The 18,996-nt window shown below is 46.8% G+C and overlaps 1 protein-coding gene across 1 annotated transcript in view; it reads left to right on the forward strand.

Moving 5' to 3' along the window:
• Nucleotides 1-3,622: 3,622 nt before the first annotated feature.
• PPM1H (protein phosphatase, Mg2+/Mn2+ dependent 1H) overlaps nt 3,623-18,996 on the forward strand; it is a gene marked incomplete at its 5' end in the record, with an annotated part of 135,809 nt that continues 120,435 nt past the window's right edge. The window contains one exon of the mRNA XM_082308950.1: nt 3,623-3,858. Within this exon, the coding sequence (XP_082165076.1) occupies nt 3,623-3,858 (236 nt within the window). The remainder of the gene's footprint in view (nt 3,859-18,996) is intronic.

Genomic DNA, 18,996 nt, shown 5'->3' on the forward strand with positions numbered 1-18,996 from the left:
AGGCAACAGACACAAACTGCAACAACAGAAACCTCAAATAGATACAGGAAAAAAATTTTGATGGGTGGGTGCTTGAAGATTGGAACTGGTGCCCAGAGAGGCTGTGGTATCTCCATCCTTGGAAATATTGAAAACTTGACTGGAGAAGATTCTGGACAATGTAATATAACTTTAAAGTTGGCCCCGCTTTGGCAAAGAAGTTAGAGCACATGATCTTCAAAAGTCATCTCCAATCAGAATTATTCTATCATTGTAAAAAAGTTAGAGTATTCTTTGTGTAAATCTGTTTTCATTGTGATTAAAACACTCTTGAATTTGTTGAATGCTGAATATGACGCACGCCAAGGTGGCATAAAATAATTCAGATGCTTCAAAGAGCTCATATGAATGTGCTTCTGGTCCACACACAGCTTCACTAGCTCCACGGTGTGGTTAGCCAGTCAGAGAGAAAAGTATATTTATCCAAATATCACAAATAGGTTTACATTTTTAAAAAATCCAACCTGTCATCTTCCCTTTGCATTAGTCATGGGATAGCAGAAGGACACAGAGTCAATTTTCAAACCTTTACATAGAGAATTCAGCCTCAAAATTTTATTTGCAGTCAATAACTAAACCTTTAGAGGTTTGCCCACCACCAAAGAAAGTTGTCTGGCTTGGACCAGATGGACCACATGCTAGGAGATTTGAGGAACTTGCTGAGATCTGCCAGGCCTGACCATTACTTCCTTTGAGAAGTGGGGCTTCACCTTTGACTCAAAAGTGAACACCATGATCCTCTTTCCCAATGAGAACTGAAATCAAAGCATCTCTATACTTTTTGGTATGAAGAGGCCATATCATACCTCTTGTATCCTTATAGCATTCTTGTGCCAGAGGCAAGCATCCACAGAATTTCAAACAGCGCACAGATTTGTTTTGAGTGGTGAGCCGTTAAGCTGTCTCCCCATATGTCTGATCTGAGCTTTTCCTTGTCGTCTTGCAGAGATAATCATTTAAACTCTAACAAGCCTATGTATACTCCCTTACGTTTCTCCCTCATGTTTTCTGCAAAATGGTGACCGCAGGTGAGGCAGGAGGACAAACACTGCATCCTCTCTGAGTTTTAGTCAATGGCATTTTTCAAAGTCTTTGGGTCAAAAAACCCGCAAAGTTTAGTCTGCTGGCATAGCCTTTCCAGGAGTGTATGGGATAACCTGTGAGGGGCTCTACTTTTACACAGAAAAAAGGAGCCTCTCCAGAATACATGTCAAGGTCTGCTCATGCCCCTCTTTTCACTCCTGTCTTCTTCAAGTGCAAGGTCCATTAAAGCATTAGTGAGGGAAACAGGCGCTGGACTGCCTGTCTGATGAAAAACACTGGCTAAGTACCAGACAAAAGACAGTATAAAGAGGTTATCCATGGGTGGAAGGGGCTGGGAATGAACTGGGACTGGACAAATCAAATGTGGTTCAGGCCACTGAACAGAGCAGCCAAGGGGCTTTGGGAATCCCACCTTCCCCTGGAAGATGTGAATGTGGATGAACGGCTGCCTGTTACAGCACCCAGACACAGAGCCTGTGAAAAAAAAAAAACCCACTGAATTTTAGCACGCCTTTGTTTCTTTTTATTTCTTATCATTTTTCTCTACAGTAACCACCTCTGCAACATAACTGGGAAACAAAGCAAAGCAAACAGAAATGCATGAAAGCAAGAACTACAAGGTCTGCATTATATTGTAATCAGCTGGTAAGTTACTAATGTCAAGTATTTTTTGACCTAAGAGACGTTTACTGTTCCTCAAAATATCTATAATATCAGCCCTGGAAACAATTAAACAAGAGAGAGGAAAAATAACCACCTCCTCCCAAAGGAGGTAAATCTGTAATGTTTAATTTGGGGTGGATATTTTTCCAACTCTACTTCAAGTAGCACTTAACACACTCTTAGCATCCCTGTTCACTGATCTAGTCTTGGCTCTGTAGACTTTATTAATAGACAGCTTTATCATAAAAGCTAGTAAGCGTCACAACACCTTTATATTTCTCACGTCTGTACACAAGGAACCTGGAGCAAACCCAGGCGTTGTTGGAACTCAGCTCTCAGGTTGTTGTTTAATAATCAGAAATCGAACGAGCTCACAGGGCTTAGCCTCCCAAACTGTGTAACTGTGTGTTCAGTGGTACGCCAGCTGGTTTCTAGCATGAGCGAGCTAGATGACAGCCCATCATCCCCACTAGCCGTGCATGATGACTAACCAGACTTTCCCTGTTAAGGCCCGGTACTGTGCTACCCTCATGGCTTGCCGTACCCACCTGCTCCATTTCGCAGGTCACTCTGCCTTTCGGTGAGACTTGCAGCTCTGGGGAGTACGGCAGCATCACAGGGCACAGACACAGCCTTGCTGCAGAGGACAGACTTCCTACATACTCTTGGTACCTTCCCCTCACCCCTGTTTTCCTGAAGCTTGGCACACCCAAACGTGCAACCCTTCCGTGCACTTGGGTGACCACCACTTGCAGCAGACCTCCCGACTTTTTTGGTAAAAGAGTATGACATGCTCAACATGACACAGCCAGAGGAGGGGGTTAAAACATCTATGCCCTCAAATTTGAAGATATTCAGGCTTGTCCTTTCACTTTTGCCCTGTGACAGCATCCATGACAGCATCCAACCCGCGGGGCTGCCACACCGTCCCTGCTGGCTAGCCGGCAGGCATGACCCCCGCCTTCCCCACGCAGGCCGGGGCAACCCACAGCCGGCCGGCTACTGGACTCGTTTTAGGCCACTGCCGCTGGCCCGCCCTCACGGCGAGGGTGCTTATAATTCTTTTTTCTAGGAAATGGCTTTGTAGGGAAAATATCCTTGGCACGTTTGAGGAGGAGAAGGACGGTAAACCCCTCGAGCGGCAGCCTCGTCCCCCAGCCCATAGGATCAGAGGGCTCTGCCGGGGGCTGGGACGGAGCGTCCCGCTTGGGCTGCGCTGGCTCGGCCCCAGGGGCAGCGGGGACGGGCGCACCGCGGGCGGCGACCTCCCGCCCGCCGGCACCGGAGCCCCCGGCGCGCCGGGCTCCCCCGAGCGACTCGGCGTGAAACGCCTCCCGCGCAGCTCTCCCCGCCGGCGGCCGCGGGCCGGGCGGGCCGCCGCTCCGCCGGCCCCCGCCGCACCGCTGCGGGCCGCCGGGGGCGGCCCCGCCGGGCCCCGCCCGCCGCGCACCTGCCGCGGGCCGCCCCCCGGCGCGGGAGGCGGGCGGGAGCGGGGCGGGGGCGGCGGCCGCCCGTGCCCGGCGCGTGCCAGGAGCCCGCCGGTGCCGCAGGAGGAGCAGGAAGCGCCCGGGCAAATCCAGCCTCGCTATCACATGACTCAGCAGCCGCCGCCGCCGCCGCCGGGCTGAGTGCGCCCGGCGCCGCGCCGGGAGGGGGAAACCTGCCGCCGCCGCCGCTGCTGCGATGAGCCCGCGGCCCCGCGGCTGCCCCTGAGCCCGCCGCTCCCCGCCCGGCTCCCCGCGGCCCGGCGCCCCCATTGCGGAAGCGCGGCGGGGGCCGCCGGAGCCGCCGCCGCCGCAGCAGCGCTGCCCACCGGCGCGCCCCGCTCCCCGCCCTGCGCGGCGGCTCCGGCGCGGCCGCCGCCGGCGGGGGTACTATGCTCACACGGGTGAAGTCCGCCGTGGCCAATTTCATGGGCGGCATCATGGCTGGCAGCGCGGGCGCCGACCACGGCAGCGGCGCGGACTTGCCCCTCCGCTTCCCCTACGGCAGACCCGAGTTCCTGGGACTGTCCCCGGACGAGGTGGAGTGCTCCGCCGACCACATCGCCCGCCCCATCCTCATCCTCAGCAAGGAGACCCGCCGCCTGCCCTGGACCACGGGCTACGCAGAGTGAGTAGGGACCCCGGCTGCGGCGCGCAGGTGGAGCGCGGCCGGGCCCGCCCGCCCCGCCGGGCTGACCCCGCTCCCGGGCGCACCGGCGGCGAGAGGCGGCGGCGATGCCGGCCGCCCCCCCCGCGGCGGGTGCCGGCGTTGCCGGAGGCGGCGGGGACGCCGTCCCGGGGCCTGCGCGGCGCCGCGGGCAGCGGGAGCCGGCGGGGCGGCATCCGCGGCGCCGGGTGCCCGGCCCGGCCCGGCCCGGCCCGGCCGTCGCTTTGCAGCCGGGGGTCTCGTGTCTGGGAGGCCGAGGATGCAAACGGTCAGCGGCCCGCGCGAGTCCCGGCGGGGGCCGAGGATGGAGTCCCCGCCGGGGAACAACCGTCTCCATTCTTGACTCGGGAATGAAAGGGCTTTTGATGGGAAACCCGGGTTGGCCTGAGCCTGCGTAACTGCTGCCCGCTGCCCGGGAGTGGTGAAACGTGTGGGGGTTTGGGGCATCTTCCCCTGGACCTGGCAGCCGTCGCGCTCGCTGGTGGTGGCTGGTCGCTTATTCCCCAAGTGCTTTCCAGTCTGGGAAGACGCTTGAGGAGCACGAGCTGCAAAATGAAGGAAAAATCCATTGGCCAACCCCAAAACTGGGCTTTCCCAGCAGTTTGTTAGCCTGGCTCACTCATGTCGTGGTATTTACTTTAGAGGGTGTCTGGTCGGGACCTGGTTGCAGCCTTGAGCGCAGTCAAACTAAATGATTGCACGCAGCACCTTAACCACCAGCTAGGCGAAGGACAGCGTTCGTTTGGATGCAGATCCTCATCCCGCTGGCAGTGGGAGTAGCTGCGGAGGCAAAGCATGTCCTTGCACTTGATTCCTGTATCAGTACACGTGTTGTTTTCTTTGATGATACTGGGAGCAGGACTCGGCATTTGTTTTTTCCCTGCTGCTGTCTCTAAGCCGTGAACGTATCTGGCCATCCATGTTGCTACCACCTCAGGGAGTACAGAAGTTACACTAAACAAGCTCTTCCAAGCTACAAGCTGCCTTGCTGTAGAGCGCTGTCTCTTCAGGTATACGTGAATTCCCAACAAAGCTACTGCAAAAACTATAGTGAAGGCTTTGCGTTATTAATGAGCGATCACTAGCTTTATTTAAAAGGTTGTTACATGGTTGGGGACACTGAAATGGGAAGAGATATTTAAAGGATTTTAAATTTGATTGTTCTCTTCAGATTATTGAAGAATCGAATAGACTACTGAGCAAAATCCCCAGGAACTATAAGTTTAAATGTTTAAAAGTAAGCTCTAATAGTTCTGTTACTATAAGTCCCTTAAAAAGCAGTGCTTTACCAAAGCAAGTAAGTGCTGCTATTTTTAGCTTCCGTGAGGTGCTGTGGCTTTCAGCAAGTAACTGTAATTGCAAGTTGGTGACAAAGTGGAAGGGAGGTTTGCTGGCTCCCAGGTATGCGCATCCACTGCTGCCCGCAAGCTCTGCTCGAGACTGGCGGGGAGGGAAAACGTGGGTGCCAGAGAGTGAAAGCCCAGGTAGACCCTGTAGATGAAACTTTCTGCGAAGGGAGTGTTTGGAGACAAAGTAAATGGCTCTGGTGATCATGAAAGGAGAAGAATATGCCAGGATCATTTTCGTATACTTGTTATTCTTTTGAGATTTGAGCAGTTTGGTTAATTGAGAGGTGCAAAAAATGTCACTGGCTTTCTCAGTTCCTATTGTTATCTATGTGAAAAGAGATTGGCTTTTTGCTTTATCTTTGTGTTGGTTTGTTTTTTTTTTTTCTTTTCCCTTTTGTCTCATCCCCTTCCCATGCACTTACTGGTTCCAGCGCTGGTGGAGCAGAGCTCAGTGAAAGGTACTCCTTCTTAGAGAGAGAGGGCTAGTGAACGTGTTGTCAGGCTCTTCCCAGAAACATCTATATGATCTTCCAAAATGGGGTTTGGTTGTAACTGGAAGATGTCAAAAATGCTTGCTGTGCAGAAGCTAAGGGGAAAGCAGTGCTACCAAAATTGCATTGTCCTCCAAGGGCAAAGCAGTGCAGGAGCCATTAATGAATAAAGAAAAAGAAAGAAATAAGGATGAACTTGGGTTTTGCCAAATATGACTTGTTCTTTTTTTTTTTTTTTTTTTTTTTTACTCCTACTGAGCTGTTACCAGCCTTTCTGAAAATAATTGTGAGGCTTGCTTGAAGGTATGCATTCAAAATACCTGCCTTCCTTTTGGGACGCATTTGAGTTATATAGAGAAAAGAAATGGGAAAATACCAGGAAGGTCAAATTACTGTTATACATATTCTGAAATTTGTTTGCTTGGAGGAAGTGGGGGATGAAGTGGTTTTATGCTATTATTTAGCATTGTGTTAGCATCTATATTAAGGAAACTATTGGAGCAGTGTTTGCCTTTTGTTACAGTACAAGTGAGCACTGGCAAGAATGTCAGGAGGAAGTTTGGTGTCCTCACAAGGAACTTGTGACATAATACAGAGGTCAGCCATTTAACTTGAATTTTACTAGTTTGCTCTGGTATGAAGGAATTAGAAGATACGTGTTGTACCTGCAGTGCTGCGAGGTCCAGCTTCCCCGCGTTTCCACATTGCAGCAAATCAGCAAAAGTGATTCCAGTGTTTTGTTCGCAGGGATGCTGTTGGACCCTGAGATTTTTACTTCTTGAAGATAAGGAGAGGTTTGTTGTAGACTTAGAAGGCGGGGATTTGGCCCGGAAAATGTAAGGAAGAGAGCGTGTGCCACCTTTATTGTGTCTGCCCTGATGCCATGGGCCATCCGCACAGCGGGGTTTGAGTCTGTAGATTTACTCCACACCCAGCACCAGCATCTGTCTCACTGTCTTCAGGAGGAAATTTTCTCCCTGAGAACAGATCACCTGGAGGCTTTGGCTCAGGAAAGTGTTTGCTATGTTTTTTAATTGTAAAACATGTCAGTTTACAGATGATACTGGAGCTCCTTGATGTTGTCATGTCAGTGTTTCATCCAAGCTGGAGAAAGCATTTCAGGGTTAGGCCTGGTTCCCATGCAGGACTAAAGCAGTCTGAGTCCACAAAATACATCGTTTTTTCAGGGACCTCCTCTTGTTCCTTTGATTCTTGAGGACAGGGATTTCTTACTAACTTAGGTAGTGATAAAGAAGCCCACCCTGTTGACTGTTTCTTCTTAGCATCTGTGGTATATGCCTGTTCATCTGACTTGTTCCCTTGGAAGAAGCACTTCTCCTCCCCTTTTTCTTGCTTCTCTCATACTGAACTTTTTTGTAATGGATATTTTTGCAATATTGCTCATCCATGTCATATATTTTATCTTATTTTTAAAATTACCTACTTATCTCTGTGGTATTATGCAGTGAAATGTAAATTAGCCTTTATTTTTATTATTAGCTTCCCCTCTTTTAATAGTGTGATCATTATGCAAAGCATGTAGGCAGGCAAATGAAATCTTCAAAAACATACTTGATGCTGGGATAAAACATCATTGCTTCCTGAAATTTCAGTGGGAATCCCATAGGGACTCAGCTTTCCTTAGTTGGTGAGCAGCCTGAAAATTGTCTTCTGAAACAACTGTCCTGCTGCGTCTTCCTTGCATGGGAGACCTGAGACCTTGAATTTCAGTTCACCTCATGCTACAGGATGGCAAAAGGCTGGTAGATGTTTCAGAGATACTCTTATACCACAGCCACTTCTAAAGGTCATCAAACTGCATAGAAGCAAAATGAAAATTGTATCCTTCATCCAGTAAGCTTTTTGTTTTTAAAGGTATCATTTTATTTAGAAATAAACTTTTCCTTTTTCATCAAGGGCATCCTTAACATAGTTTTACTGCATGTGGCTAGCTGATATGCATCAGGAATGACCCAGGGAGAGGGTAGTCTGTTAACCAACATTCCTTTAAGTCTGCCTTTAATCCAGAGGGGTAAGGAGATTTGCTGCTCTCTGAAAAGTTAAGTGATTTATTTGAGTAAGTGCAGGGTGGGGAATCCTGCCTGACACTTTATTCTTTGCTGTCCCTCCCCTCCGCAGGCAGCTGCGCTCCTGAGGCCGCAGGGCTCTTCCAGACCTTTCCCTATCTGAGCCGCGAGCTGGTTTCTGAGCTTCTGCTTGGATTGCCCTGTTACTGGGAGGGAAATTTCTCCTCTAGTCCCTTTCTATGCTGTTTTCAGTGTGTTATGACCTCTTCCCTGCAGAGCTTCTCCTAAGCTTCCCTCAGCCCCTGCGTTGAACTCTGAAAGTATCTGGCAAAGTAGTGGCAGTAGCATAGATGGAATATATAACACAAAATGACTCGGATGGTATACGCTTGCGTCTGAACTCTGCCCAGAACATTATTTTTCACCTTTTGCTTTATCTTGTTCCCCCGTGAAGATAGAGGATGAGCAGGGTGGAGCAGAGCCTTCCTCTCCTGGTTGAATTCCCTGGATTACATATGGCACGACAAAATAGATGCTGAATTTACAAATGACTAGCCTGCTGCAAATGCTGGTTGAGTTGCAGGGAAGCTGCAATTGAGTAGCATTTTGTGGTAGAAAAACAAAACTCTTCATCTATTTTGAATGTGTATTCCTGGTAGTCCAGAATTCAGTACTGTAGTGGCTTTTCTAAATAGTATGAATCCTGGGGATGGGACCATAGCTGGCTGCTTCTGTATCACCTGCTTTCTCCTGTTTACTCTTACCTTTCTGCCATCTCTTTGGAGAATATCAAAAGGTACTATTAAATACACTTAAGGGAAATGGGGAAAGTCTCAATCCTATGTTGTCTGTGACCTTATGCAAATGACAGTTGCGCCTGCCTTTTTTTATTCATTTTTTCAAAAATTTCTAAATGACACTTTAGATATCTTTTCAGTTCCAAGTTATAATAGGTAGCCAGAAACTCGGCTTCCGTGGTGTGTTTCTTGGCTTATAAAGTCAATTTATTATCCCAGCGGTGCCTTTCGTTTGATGAGACACAAAGTCCGGGCTCTTTTTCCATAATGTTACATTTCAGAGATACTGTGGTTTCTCTGCTCTGCAGGCCTGCAGTAGCAATTACATTTTCTCTGTGGTGTGGTAACTCCTGACCCAAAATGAATGCAGAGTTGTAGGTGAAGTATGATGACTCTGTCCTTCTGTGGCATTATTACAGTGGCATGTTGTTACAGCGATAACTTAAGTTCAAAATGAAAAGGAGGGGGGGAGAAGCTTATGGATTTTTTTTTTTCTACTCTAAGTATGGATTGTTTTGTAAGGCTGATGATGTTGCATCATATTTTCTCATGCTGTGTTACTTAGCTTGTAGGAAATGAATGTACGTGAGAATTGACTGGAGGTTTTTATTAAAATAATTTCCAGCCTTTCTCAGTGATCATAAATTTATAAGTTGGCACAATCAACATAACATTTGTTGATTTTTGTGAGTTAAGATAACACAGGAGTATTTTTCCACCTGAAGTACCTTTCATGTTCTGTCTAGACTGAACTATTTATACAAACGTTAAGCGTTGTAATAACAATCTGAAGCAGGTGAAAGCTTACCAGGTCTGTGAGATGAGGTAAACCAAAGCACAGAAACTGCTTGTCCCGACTTGGACAATATCTTGATGTCGGAGGATAGCGTAGGGCTTGCAACTACTGATGCCTTATTCTAATCCCCATTGCCTCCTATTAACAGGAGATAACACCGCAGTCATGCTCCTGCAAATTGGAAGTTACATTCTCATTTCTGGGAGCTAGCCTTTCAAACCGTCAGCTGGGAGCATGACTCATACCCCGTTGGTAAACACATTTCTTGTATGTAATCTGCTCGGTACAAATTTCAGGAGGATGATACGCCTGGGAAAAGGAATACCTTTTTTTATCTTGTTCTGTTTGGCTGTCTTCTCAGGTTAAGTACACAGAAATAATGAATTACTTTCCTTTTTAAACTTTTTAAAAATTTGTTTACACTTCTCTGTCTGGATAAAATTATGTTCCTTTATTCTTTCTGTAGTTCAGAACATAAGACTGAGTAGGCCCTGATGAATGAGCTAAAAATTCAAATCCCATACGTGTACCTAAAGACGACTAAACATTCTTCCTGTGTATGGATTATTCTTCTATGCATAATGTAATGTTAACTTTAATATACATTGCCAGGCTCTTGTTTAAGCCTGGACTCATATAAAACAGCCTATAGAAACCTCATGATAGTTTTGAGAGCTTCAGAAATCCCTTTCCTTGTGTAACATCTTATAGTATAGCATCTAATATTTATGTAATGCCTCTAATCAGCCAAGTGTCTTGCAAGTAATAATTTCGGAATAACCTTGGAGGGAAATGTACATGTGTAAATGTTCTGGTTCCTCAGGTGAAGAAACCGAGGCAGTGAGGATAAGCTTTGGCAAGAGGTTTGATACGAATGTGGAGAACGAATTCCGAGTTTAAGGTTCTGTGCTTGGACGACACAGTTGTTTTTCCTGCCATTGTATGCTTGGCTTTTCCTGTGTGGTCTCTGATTTCTTAGAACTAATGGGGGTAAAAGGAGGAAAAAAAAAAAAAGGAAATCATGTGCACTGGTGTTTTTAATGTAGTCTAAGTTGCACACACATGATTCCTAATGAGGCAAGTATGAAATTCATCCCTCTCAGCTGTCTTGTATCGCTAGTCCCCCAGAGGCTTAAGGCTAGTGCTGTCTCATGTGTTTCTGAACAGCTCACTTGAGCATGGTCCCAACTTCTGAAACCAGAGGGTGGCTGTGTCCTCCCAGGCAGCCTTCGTTTGGCCCCTTCTGCCGTGTCACTGGTGGCAGTCGGCAGATGTCACCTGCAAACACTCCAGCTTTGTTCGTTTGTCTTAGATGCAGCTGCATTGCTGGGGAAAGGTGTAAGTGGGAACAGCTTGGCGGAGTTATCATCATGCTATAAAGTAATCGGACAGGGCTGTGCCCCTTAGGGTGAATGGCTTTGAGCCTGTGAGTGTGATCAAATGAAACATGCTGAGTTTGACCTTGAAAGCAAGCGGTGCTGCAAAGCACAGGTCATGCCTGCAATGGGATCCATTTATCACCTGAGGAAGAAATATGGTTTGCGGGCTTAAGGACAGGTTAAGTCAGCTCTGTGTTAAGCTGCATCCCAAGCAAGACTCGGAGTAGGGGAGTGCTGTTAATGAGTGGAGGGAGATGTCTTTGGGTGGATTTGGGCAGAGCAGACACAGTAATTTTGCTGTGGCACAGGGCTGGAGTAGGAGCAGGTGCTGCATGTGTGCTGGAGCAGCGTTTGTGGGGGGGAGATAGAGGCTCCTGGATCATGCCTACCCTGGGTCTGTATCCCCTGCCTCTTGGATTTCTGTTCTGATTGAACTCACTGCTCTAAAATGGAAGACGTCCTACTGGGCAGCAGCAACTCGGTAGTAATTGCGCATTTTGTTGTCTCTTAACTATCCAAGGATTTTTTTCTTCCTCCCCTTTAAACAGAAGGAGGAAGGTGACTTCTAAGTCTTGGTTCCCATTTGGCCAGTTATATTTACCTGGTAGGGTTTATGTTTGGGATGGACAGCTACAATACACAGTATTATCCAAAGTGGTTTCCCTGCTCATAGGTTAGGTAGAGTAGAAGAGGTTGCGGTTTCAAGTGCTCAGAGTGCGAAACACTTAGCAGAGCTGGTGAGAGAAATTCCAGCTTGTGTCGAGCCCCTCCACCCCCCAAATCCAACAGACATGGGGTGGGAGTTTTATTGCATGGTAATTACAGAGGTTCAAGCGCGTAGGAGGTGGTCAGTGGTCCATTGCAGCCATTTGGCCGGTTTCACCGCTAGTGCCTCCTGCCCAGCTCCCCCATCCAGCGGTACGCTTGCCGTATAAGTAGACACTGTCAACTGTACTTGTGGTTATAAGTGGCAGGGTGCTAAACGGCTGATGCTGCGTGAGCTGTTCAACAGATGAAGCTCATAAAAGGGCTGGAGGCAGGTATGGTTCCTCCTCCCAATACTGTACATAAGGCAAATGTTTGTCTGCAGAGTTTAGCATTCTCTAAATAAATACTGCACCCAGTATCTCTTCAGGGAGAAGCTGTGCTGGGCCAAAGCCAGTCTAAAGGACATATCTGGTTCTTGATCACAGCACGGTTTAATTGCTAGAGTCTGAGAGGGGGAAGGAGAAAAATAACCCGAAGCTGAGGGAGCCAACGTTGGCAAGTGCGGTGGTTTGAAGGAAGGCTCGGAGCAGGAGGGAGCGTGGGCTGCGCATAGCTGGAGAACACCAAAATATGGACCCTGTACATGACTCAGCCCTCATGCTGATTAAAAAAAAAAAAAAATTAAATTAGAAGAGGTTATCAGTGTGCTGTGGCGGGCAAGCCTTTCTGGCATGAAACAGGGTGTCAAGTCTGGAGCTTTGCTGCTTGTTTGGGATCTGTATTCAACATGGTGAGGCTTAATGGGAAAGGATTCTGCTGGGGGAGTCCAGGGCTGCTGAGGTACAGGGGTACGGGCAGGGCTGTGTCCTTGGAGACCCTCTGGCTTGACAGAACTGAAAAGATAGATATTTTTTCAAAAAAGGAAAAATTTATAATGGTAAGCTGTCAGTGCTGTTCACTGAAGTGATTATCATCTGTGTTTTGCTTCAGTTCATTTCCTTCTTTCTTTTCTTTGATACCAAGGTTTGCACAAACACCTGAATCCTGTGTGGCCCTGGTCTTCATGGCCATGGCAATGCTTCTTTCTAAATGGTCCCCATGCCCAAGACGGGCAGGAGTCAAACGGGTCTTGTCCCTCAAGAGGAAAGAGAGCAGCATTACATTGGCCTCTCTCCCCTCTGGTGTGGGGAGATCTGTCTGACCATCAGTTTCACTTGTCATAATGCCAGGTTGTTTTTAACTTTACTGGGCATCTCCTCTGCTGGAGGAGGAACGATGTCGGATCCTGTAGGCTCTGCACCTTTCCTTCTCGTGAAAGCAGGCCCCAGGTCCTGGTGGTCACTGTGGCTGAAAGGCGAATAACTATTTCCAATCTCTTTTTTTCCTCCCCTCTTCCTTCTCTTTGAAGTGCTACCATACGGTGTAGTCAATCTTGACTGTTTTTGATGCTGTTGAGGCTCCTTTGCAGGCGGCGATAATGACACTGATACAGTGACTTGGGGTGGTCACCTTCGCCTGACTTCAGGGAGAGAGGGTGGGGAGAAGAGTGAGAAACCACGTACTGTCACGTGTATGCTTTCCATGGTGGTTTTCTGCTACAATAAGAGAAGAAACAGGTTGAGCTTTGATTGCGTCTTTTTCTACTCTTATTTTGCACCATAAACAATTGGGCTTTTTTGAGGGGACACACACAATGCAACAGCATATGCGTGAGTTGGAGTGGAAGAAGAGCACGTGCTGTTTGGGTGTTAGCTTGTGGTGGTTTTGTGGCTCACGGTCTGATGCCCTGCATACCACTGCTTCAGAAATCCTGCGGCAAAGTGTCCTTGGATTGGCATTAGAGGTCTGGGAGATCATCTAGGGATCCTTTTGTGGGCATAGCTCTGCTTCCAAAGTCTTCCCATTAAGTTCTCCTTTTATTAAATCTGTTGGTCCCGTAGCGAAGGGCCCTTTGTGCTGTCCTGTCTGTGTATCTGCCCCGTTGCTTAAAGGTACCGACAGAGGTGAGATATTTCCTCCCCTCTGCTCCCACCCTGAGCCCTTCTGAATTTCCGTGATTTGTTCCTCTGTCCTTTATGACCTGTTATAATAATTTCTACTCTCCAAACTCCCTGCAGAGAGGTGAAAGATCCAGCTCCAGCAAAGCTCCGCAGCAGATCTTTTTTCATTTTTTTTGGCCAACATTGATTCATTCAGGCCAAGTATGATTTGTCTATCTTTAGGTACGTGTTAGAGACCTCCTCAGAAACAGATGATGCGTAGCGCGTGTTTGTAATGCAGTAAAATACCTGTCAGCCAGAACCAACGGTCTGGTCCTTGGTGGAGTCTTATGTTGGTGGTAGGACTGAGGATGGGCCTCCAGCTCTTACAACTTGGACAGTGGTCCATTCTGTGGAGAAGTCTTGCAAAAAAAAAAAAAAAAAAAAGTTACCCTGGTGTTCTTCAGAGATATCTGTATTCTTCAGATGTAGCAGGTCACCATGTGGCTGTCATCCTTTGGTTCTTCCCGAAAAGGCAGCTTCAGCCTGTTACCCAGCCATGAAACACTTGATACCAGTTCCCTGGGGTGAAACAGGATCCTTTCCATGGTGAGCTACCTGGGCAAGGGTTTTGTCCTTTTGTTCAGGTGTGATGTTTAAAGACACAGCTCTTTGAAGGCTAAGAAAATACCATAGGCGTTGCTGCTTTGATTTCAGATGGTTTTTGGTAGGTTTTGAAGCAGTTTGAATGAGAGAGATGTCAGTGCTGGAAAAAAGTTGCCCAAAGTGCCACTGTTTGTCGTTTTTTTTTTAATTGTTTTTAATTGCTATTGTTTTCTTCTTCTCTCTTGAGGGAAGTTGCTTTTTATCCTTGGTTGTGGACTTTTTTTTCTTTTTGATTCAAAATCTGTGCTGCCTGTCTATGAGGAGGAGAAAGCAAGAAGCTGTGAGACTTAATAGTGGGAAGCAAACCTTCCTTTACTTTCTCGTTGGGAAGAGTGCTCCTGAAATAGCTTCAGGCCCAAGCGTTGCAACTGAGAGCAGGGTCCTCTCCAGCGGGTCAGGGTTGCGTTGGATGATCCGTTTCAAAGGTAAGAGCTGCTGCATAAAACCCCCACATCCCTGCCTTGCTGATGGGGCTCACGAAACAGCTGAGCAGCTCTGCTTGTACCCGGGAGCGCAAAGTGTTGTACCTCTGTTGGTTTCGGTGGCCCTGCAGGGAGCTTAGTGCCTCTTCCCGTGTCCCATCCCGTCCACCCGCCATTAATTCCACTGGCTCCACGTCTGTGCAAGTGCCTTGGCAGGCTGAGGGCAGGTCTTGGTTTTTTGTTTATTTGTTCAGCGGCAGATGATGCTTTGCCGAAGCCTGTACTATAAAACTAGGTCCCTTAAATTGGTGGTTATAGGTGTTTTTTAAAAACAGCATTTTGGAGAAAGTGCTTTTTTCTTCTGAATCTGTTTTAAGAGTCTTTTGTTTCACAAGTGAACGCTAAATTTTGGAGTACAAATTAGAACTAAAATCCAGTTTGAACTAGTTTTTGTTTCTCTTTGCTGAATTTATTTGTAGGTGTCTTGACTGGAAAAGGAAATTAAAAAGTTTTTTTTTTTTCCTATTTCTTTCCAAGAACTTGATCTTAGTTCAAACTTGCAGTGTTTTTCTTTTAGAAATTTTAAGAGCTGTACAGTGAAACCTGCATTGTGTGTGTGGTGCTGCTGGGGATAGAGTATGCCTTTAGATACAGGTTTTTGGTAGGCATTTAGAAATGGAAAATACTGATCATAAACCTAACCTTGGTGAATATTGTTGCTTATATCATCACATAGATCATAAAGTTTTGTGGGTAGTTTGTCTGAAAGGAGTGATTTCCATTTTGCAGAATGTAAATAGAATTTTTTTTCTCCCCTGTCTTCCTCCTGCCCTTTGCACAAAAGTAATTATTTTTCAGGCATTTTCACGTGTCATTTGAAGGTAAGAACTTAAATCAGTCACATACGCTTTCGACCATAATGCAGGAATTGGTAAGGCATTAAAACTTACACTAATCTCTTTAAAAATTAAAGAAAGGTACGTCAACATCAGACTTGGAGGGTGATTCCCTCTCCCTTACGTTGTTGCCCCTCTTGTTAATCACATCTCCAGTCCTGTGCTTTCAATTCTTTATTCTTCTCAATAAACTTTAATTAAGTTCAGTGTCTCCACAGCCCTTGCAAAATGGAGATGACAACCCCTTCAGGCTGGGACTCCCACCCGCGTGCTTCTCAATCTCATTTTAAGGTCTCTCTGTCCCTTTCTGGTGGCGCAAAGCTGGGAATTACGGCCCAGTGAGTTTGTTTGGCAACCTCTCCAGAGTAATCCCTGAAAATCCCAGGTCTGTGGATGGTAATTCTATTAGCCATTCAGCAAGCCGAGTCTGGAAGAATGCAGCTGGTGTGTGGGAATGTGGGAAGTTCCCCATCTCTGCCTTTAATCCTGCTTTTAGAGGGGAAAAAAGTTATAGGCTAATGTGATTAGCTGTAATCCCATTCTTGCTTGGTTTTAGAAAAGTGTCTGATTCCTAAATCGCAAGCTAGTTCTGTGAAGTGCTTTTGTGGAGGGGATGGGAAATTATTTTGGTACTCAGCTCATTTGTCTTTGAAAAAAACACTGGAAGCGAGGGAAAAAGAAGCTCTCATAGCTGGCAATGAGTTTCTAGTTTTTGTTGCACAGCATAACTTAGAAATCTGAAACCAAGAGCGTGTAAGCGGAAACACAAAATGAACATAATCCTTTCAGGTATCTAGGTAGGTGTATAAACAGAGGCAAGGAACAACTTACGCATACACTGCAAATTGCTCTTCAGGGCTTTGTAGGCCCAAAGGTTTATGTTGGGATCTTGTTATTTGCTGATATGTTGCTGCTGCTGCTGCTGAAACTGGTGGTGTGGTTGGTCTAATACAGACCAGGGACAGAGCCGTCTCTAATAAAAGCCACAGCTTCTACCTGAAATGAATGATCTGGGGACTTTTTTCCCCATTGAGGCAGTTGTTTTTCCTTTTCGTGCTAAGGGAGCGAAAACACTAACTTCTGTGGAAGCGTTAGTGTGGAGTGTTAGAAACGCTGTGGGCTGCCAGAGAGGGGCAGAGGTGGGACCCTCCCTGACAGGAATGAAACACACCGTGGCCTGTACGCGAGCAACGCACCGCTTTGGGGACAAAGGCCATCTTCTTCTTGTGTGAAAGGCAAAGTGCAGCCTGAGATCAAGGTCTTTCAGTGCCACTGTTTGCTAAGAGCAGATTAGTTGTGTTCAAAGGTTGGGTGCTCCCTGCAGCCCTGGTTTTGGGAGAAGGAAGCGTTGCCCTTGCAGGCTCACCCTGTTTTCTGTTTCCAGGGGAAGGGAGGGAGGAGGTAGCTGTGGGAGCAGGCAGAATAATACCTTATTCACGTATTCTTTGTCTGCTGGAGAAATTGGAAATAAGCATGTCTGGTCTTGGAGTCAAATGCTGCCTGAACCCTCTGGGGTGAACAGCTCTGGCTAGGGATGAGGTCTGAACTCGTTGCTTTTTTGTTCAAGGAGCAAATTTGAGATACTGCAATTTAGAGAAATTGTGTGAATTGAGGCTTTCCCTTGTCTTCCCATCAGGTTCCCCCTTCTCTTGTGCCCTTTCTTGCCAGCATGGCGGTGGTGGTGTCAGGGCCCTGGGCAGGGAGGTCCCGGTGGCGGCTGGCCCGGGCGTCCCAGGGCAGGGAGGGAGCGCGCAGGCCCTGCTGAGAGGGACGCCTGGCCTAGGGCTGTAGCCAACAGCTTTTTGGTTCAGCTCCCCAAAGGATTGCAAGGTGGGAGCAAATTCACTGAAAAGGAGTATTATTTACTTTTGGCTTTGGCGTTAAGTTGGCCTCGGGTATCAGTCCTGTCACAGTAGTTCAAATGCTTGGGATGGGCGGGAGGCATGATGCTGTAGCAATAATGTGTTGCAATACTAATCTTACAAACTTATAGGCTTAGTCAAGCTGGTGTTTTGAGAGATTGTGTGGGACTGCCTTGTTTACGAATAAAAACTATCACTTAGTTTAATTATGGGGTAAGGCAAACTGCCTCTTGCACTTGTTTGCAAGGCTGATGTTTTGGTTTGTGGTGTAACTGCTGTGTTCCCTCACAGCTTTCTGTAATGCCAGAAAACTTGTTTGGGCTATCAAATAGATAAATGACTGCCTTTAAAACAACAACAACAACAAAAAACATTTAAAAAAAAAAAAAACACCACCAGCAAACCCAAAACTTATATCAAATAATTGAAGAGAAAACTTTTGTTCTTCTTTCTCCTTTGAAACTGTATCATACTCCCTGAAGAACTTGGGACTAGATGAGGAACTAGAAGGATTTAATCTTTGAGAAATGTAGTGGTGTTTGGCAAGGATAGTTTGAACTAGTGTTACACAGGTACACACTTTGAAATTGCTGTAACCCCCTCTAGCATCCTTCTGGAGAGCATGCCAAGACGGCTGCTTGGTGTGTAGTCAAAAAGCCAAAGAAAGTGTTAGCATACAAGGGAAGTGGTATGTGATAGTGGAAAATGGAGTGCCTCTGTAAAAGTCTGCATTTAAAACATTGTTGAGAAGACTGTGTTCACCCTTAATTATGGGCGAAGCTAAAGAGGAGGAGTAATGACTATGGAAAAAAACCAAGGAGGAAACATAGAGGAGCTGCAAGAAGGGTAACAAAAATGAAGCCTACAAAACTAGGAGAGAGCACGCTGAAGACAGGCTAAATATTTTTGTATTGGGGGAAAAGTTTAACAGGAATAGAAACCCCTATGAAAGAAAATGAACGGCTGTAAACAGTGATAAAAGATAACGCTTTCCTGTGTAACTCAGAGTATATGGGCAGAATTAATTGCTTGAGGACGTACAGTTGTGAAAGGCTTCTTTGGTAGGTCAGGGTCTTCTGTCAGGATGCTCTGAAACCTTGGATCTGAAGGTATTTAAAGATAGGTGTCTTGAAAACCTAGTCTTTTTTTTTTTTTTTTTTTTTTTTCCCCTCTTCTTTCTTTAAAATAAAGAAGATGTAACTTCTCACATTTTGCTGCATGACAGAGAACTCTACTGAGCATTAAGGACATCACTCTGCTATGGTTGGGTTCATTCCTGAATTAACCTGCTGTTTCTCATGCTTCCACCTGGAATACCTGGACTCGCCCCTGCAGCAGAAAGCAGTGCAATCAGTGGGACACAAACTGAGCTGCTGAGAAAATTCTTCCAAACATGTTTTTTTTGTTGTTTGGAATGATAAGCGATCCAGAGTGTCGTGGTTTAACCCCAGCCAGCAACTAAGCCTCACCCAGCCGCTTGCTCACTCCCCTCGGGTGGGATGAGGGAGAGAATCAGAAGGGTAAAAGCAAGAAAACTCGTGGGTTGAGATAAAGACAGTTTAATAGGTAAGGCAAAAGCTGCATGCGCAAGCAAAGCAAAACAAGGAATTCAGTCATTACTTCCAATCGGCAGGGAGGTGTTCAGCCCTCCTCAGGAAAGCAGGGCTCCATCACGTGTAACGGTTACTTGGGAAGACAAAATGTCATCGCTCTGAATGTCCCCTCCT

The sequence above is a fragment of the Platalea leucorodia genome, assembly GCF_965183815.1.
Source record: "Platalea leucorodia genome assembly, chromosome: 4".
NCBI classification, from domain to species: Eukaryota; Metazoa; Chordata; class Aves; order Pelecaniformes; family Threskiornithidae; genus Platalea; species Platalea leucorodia.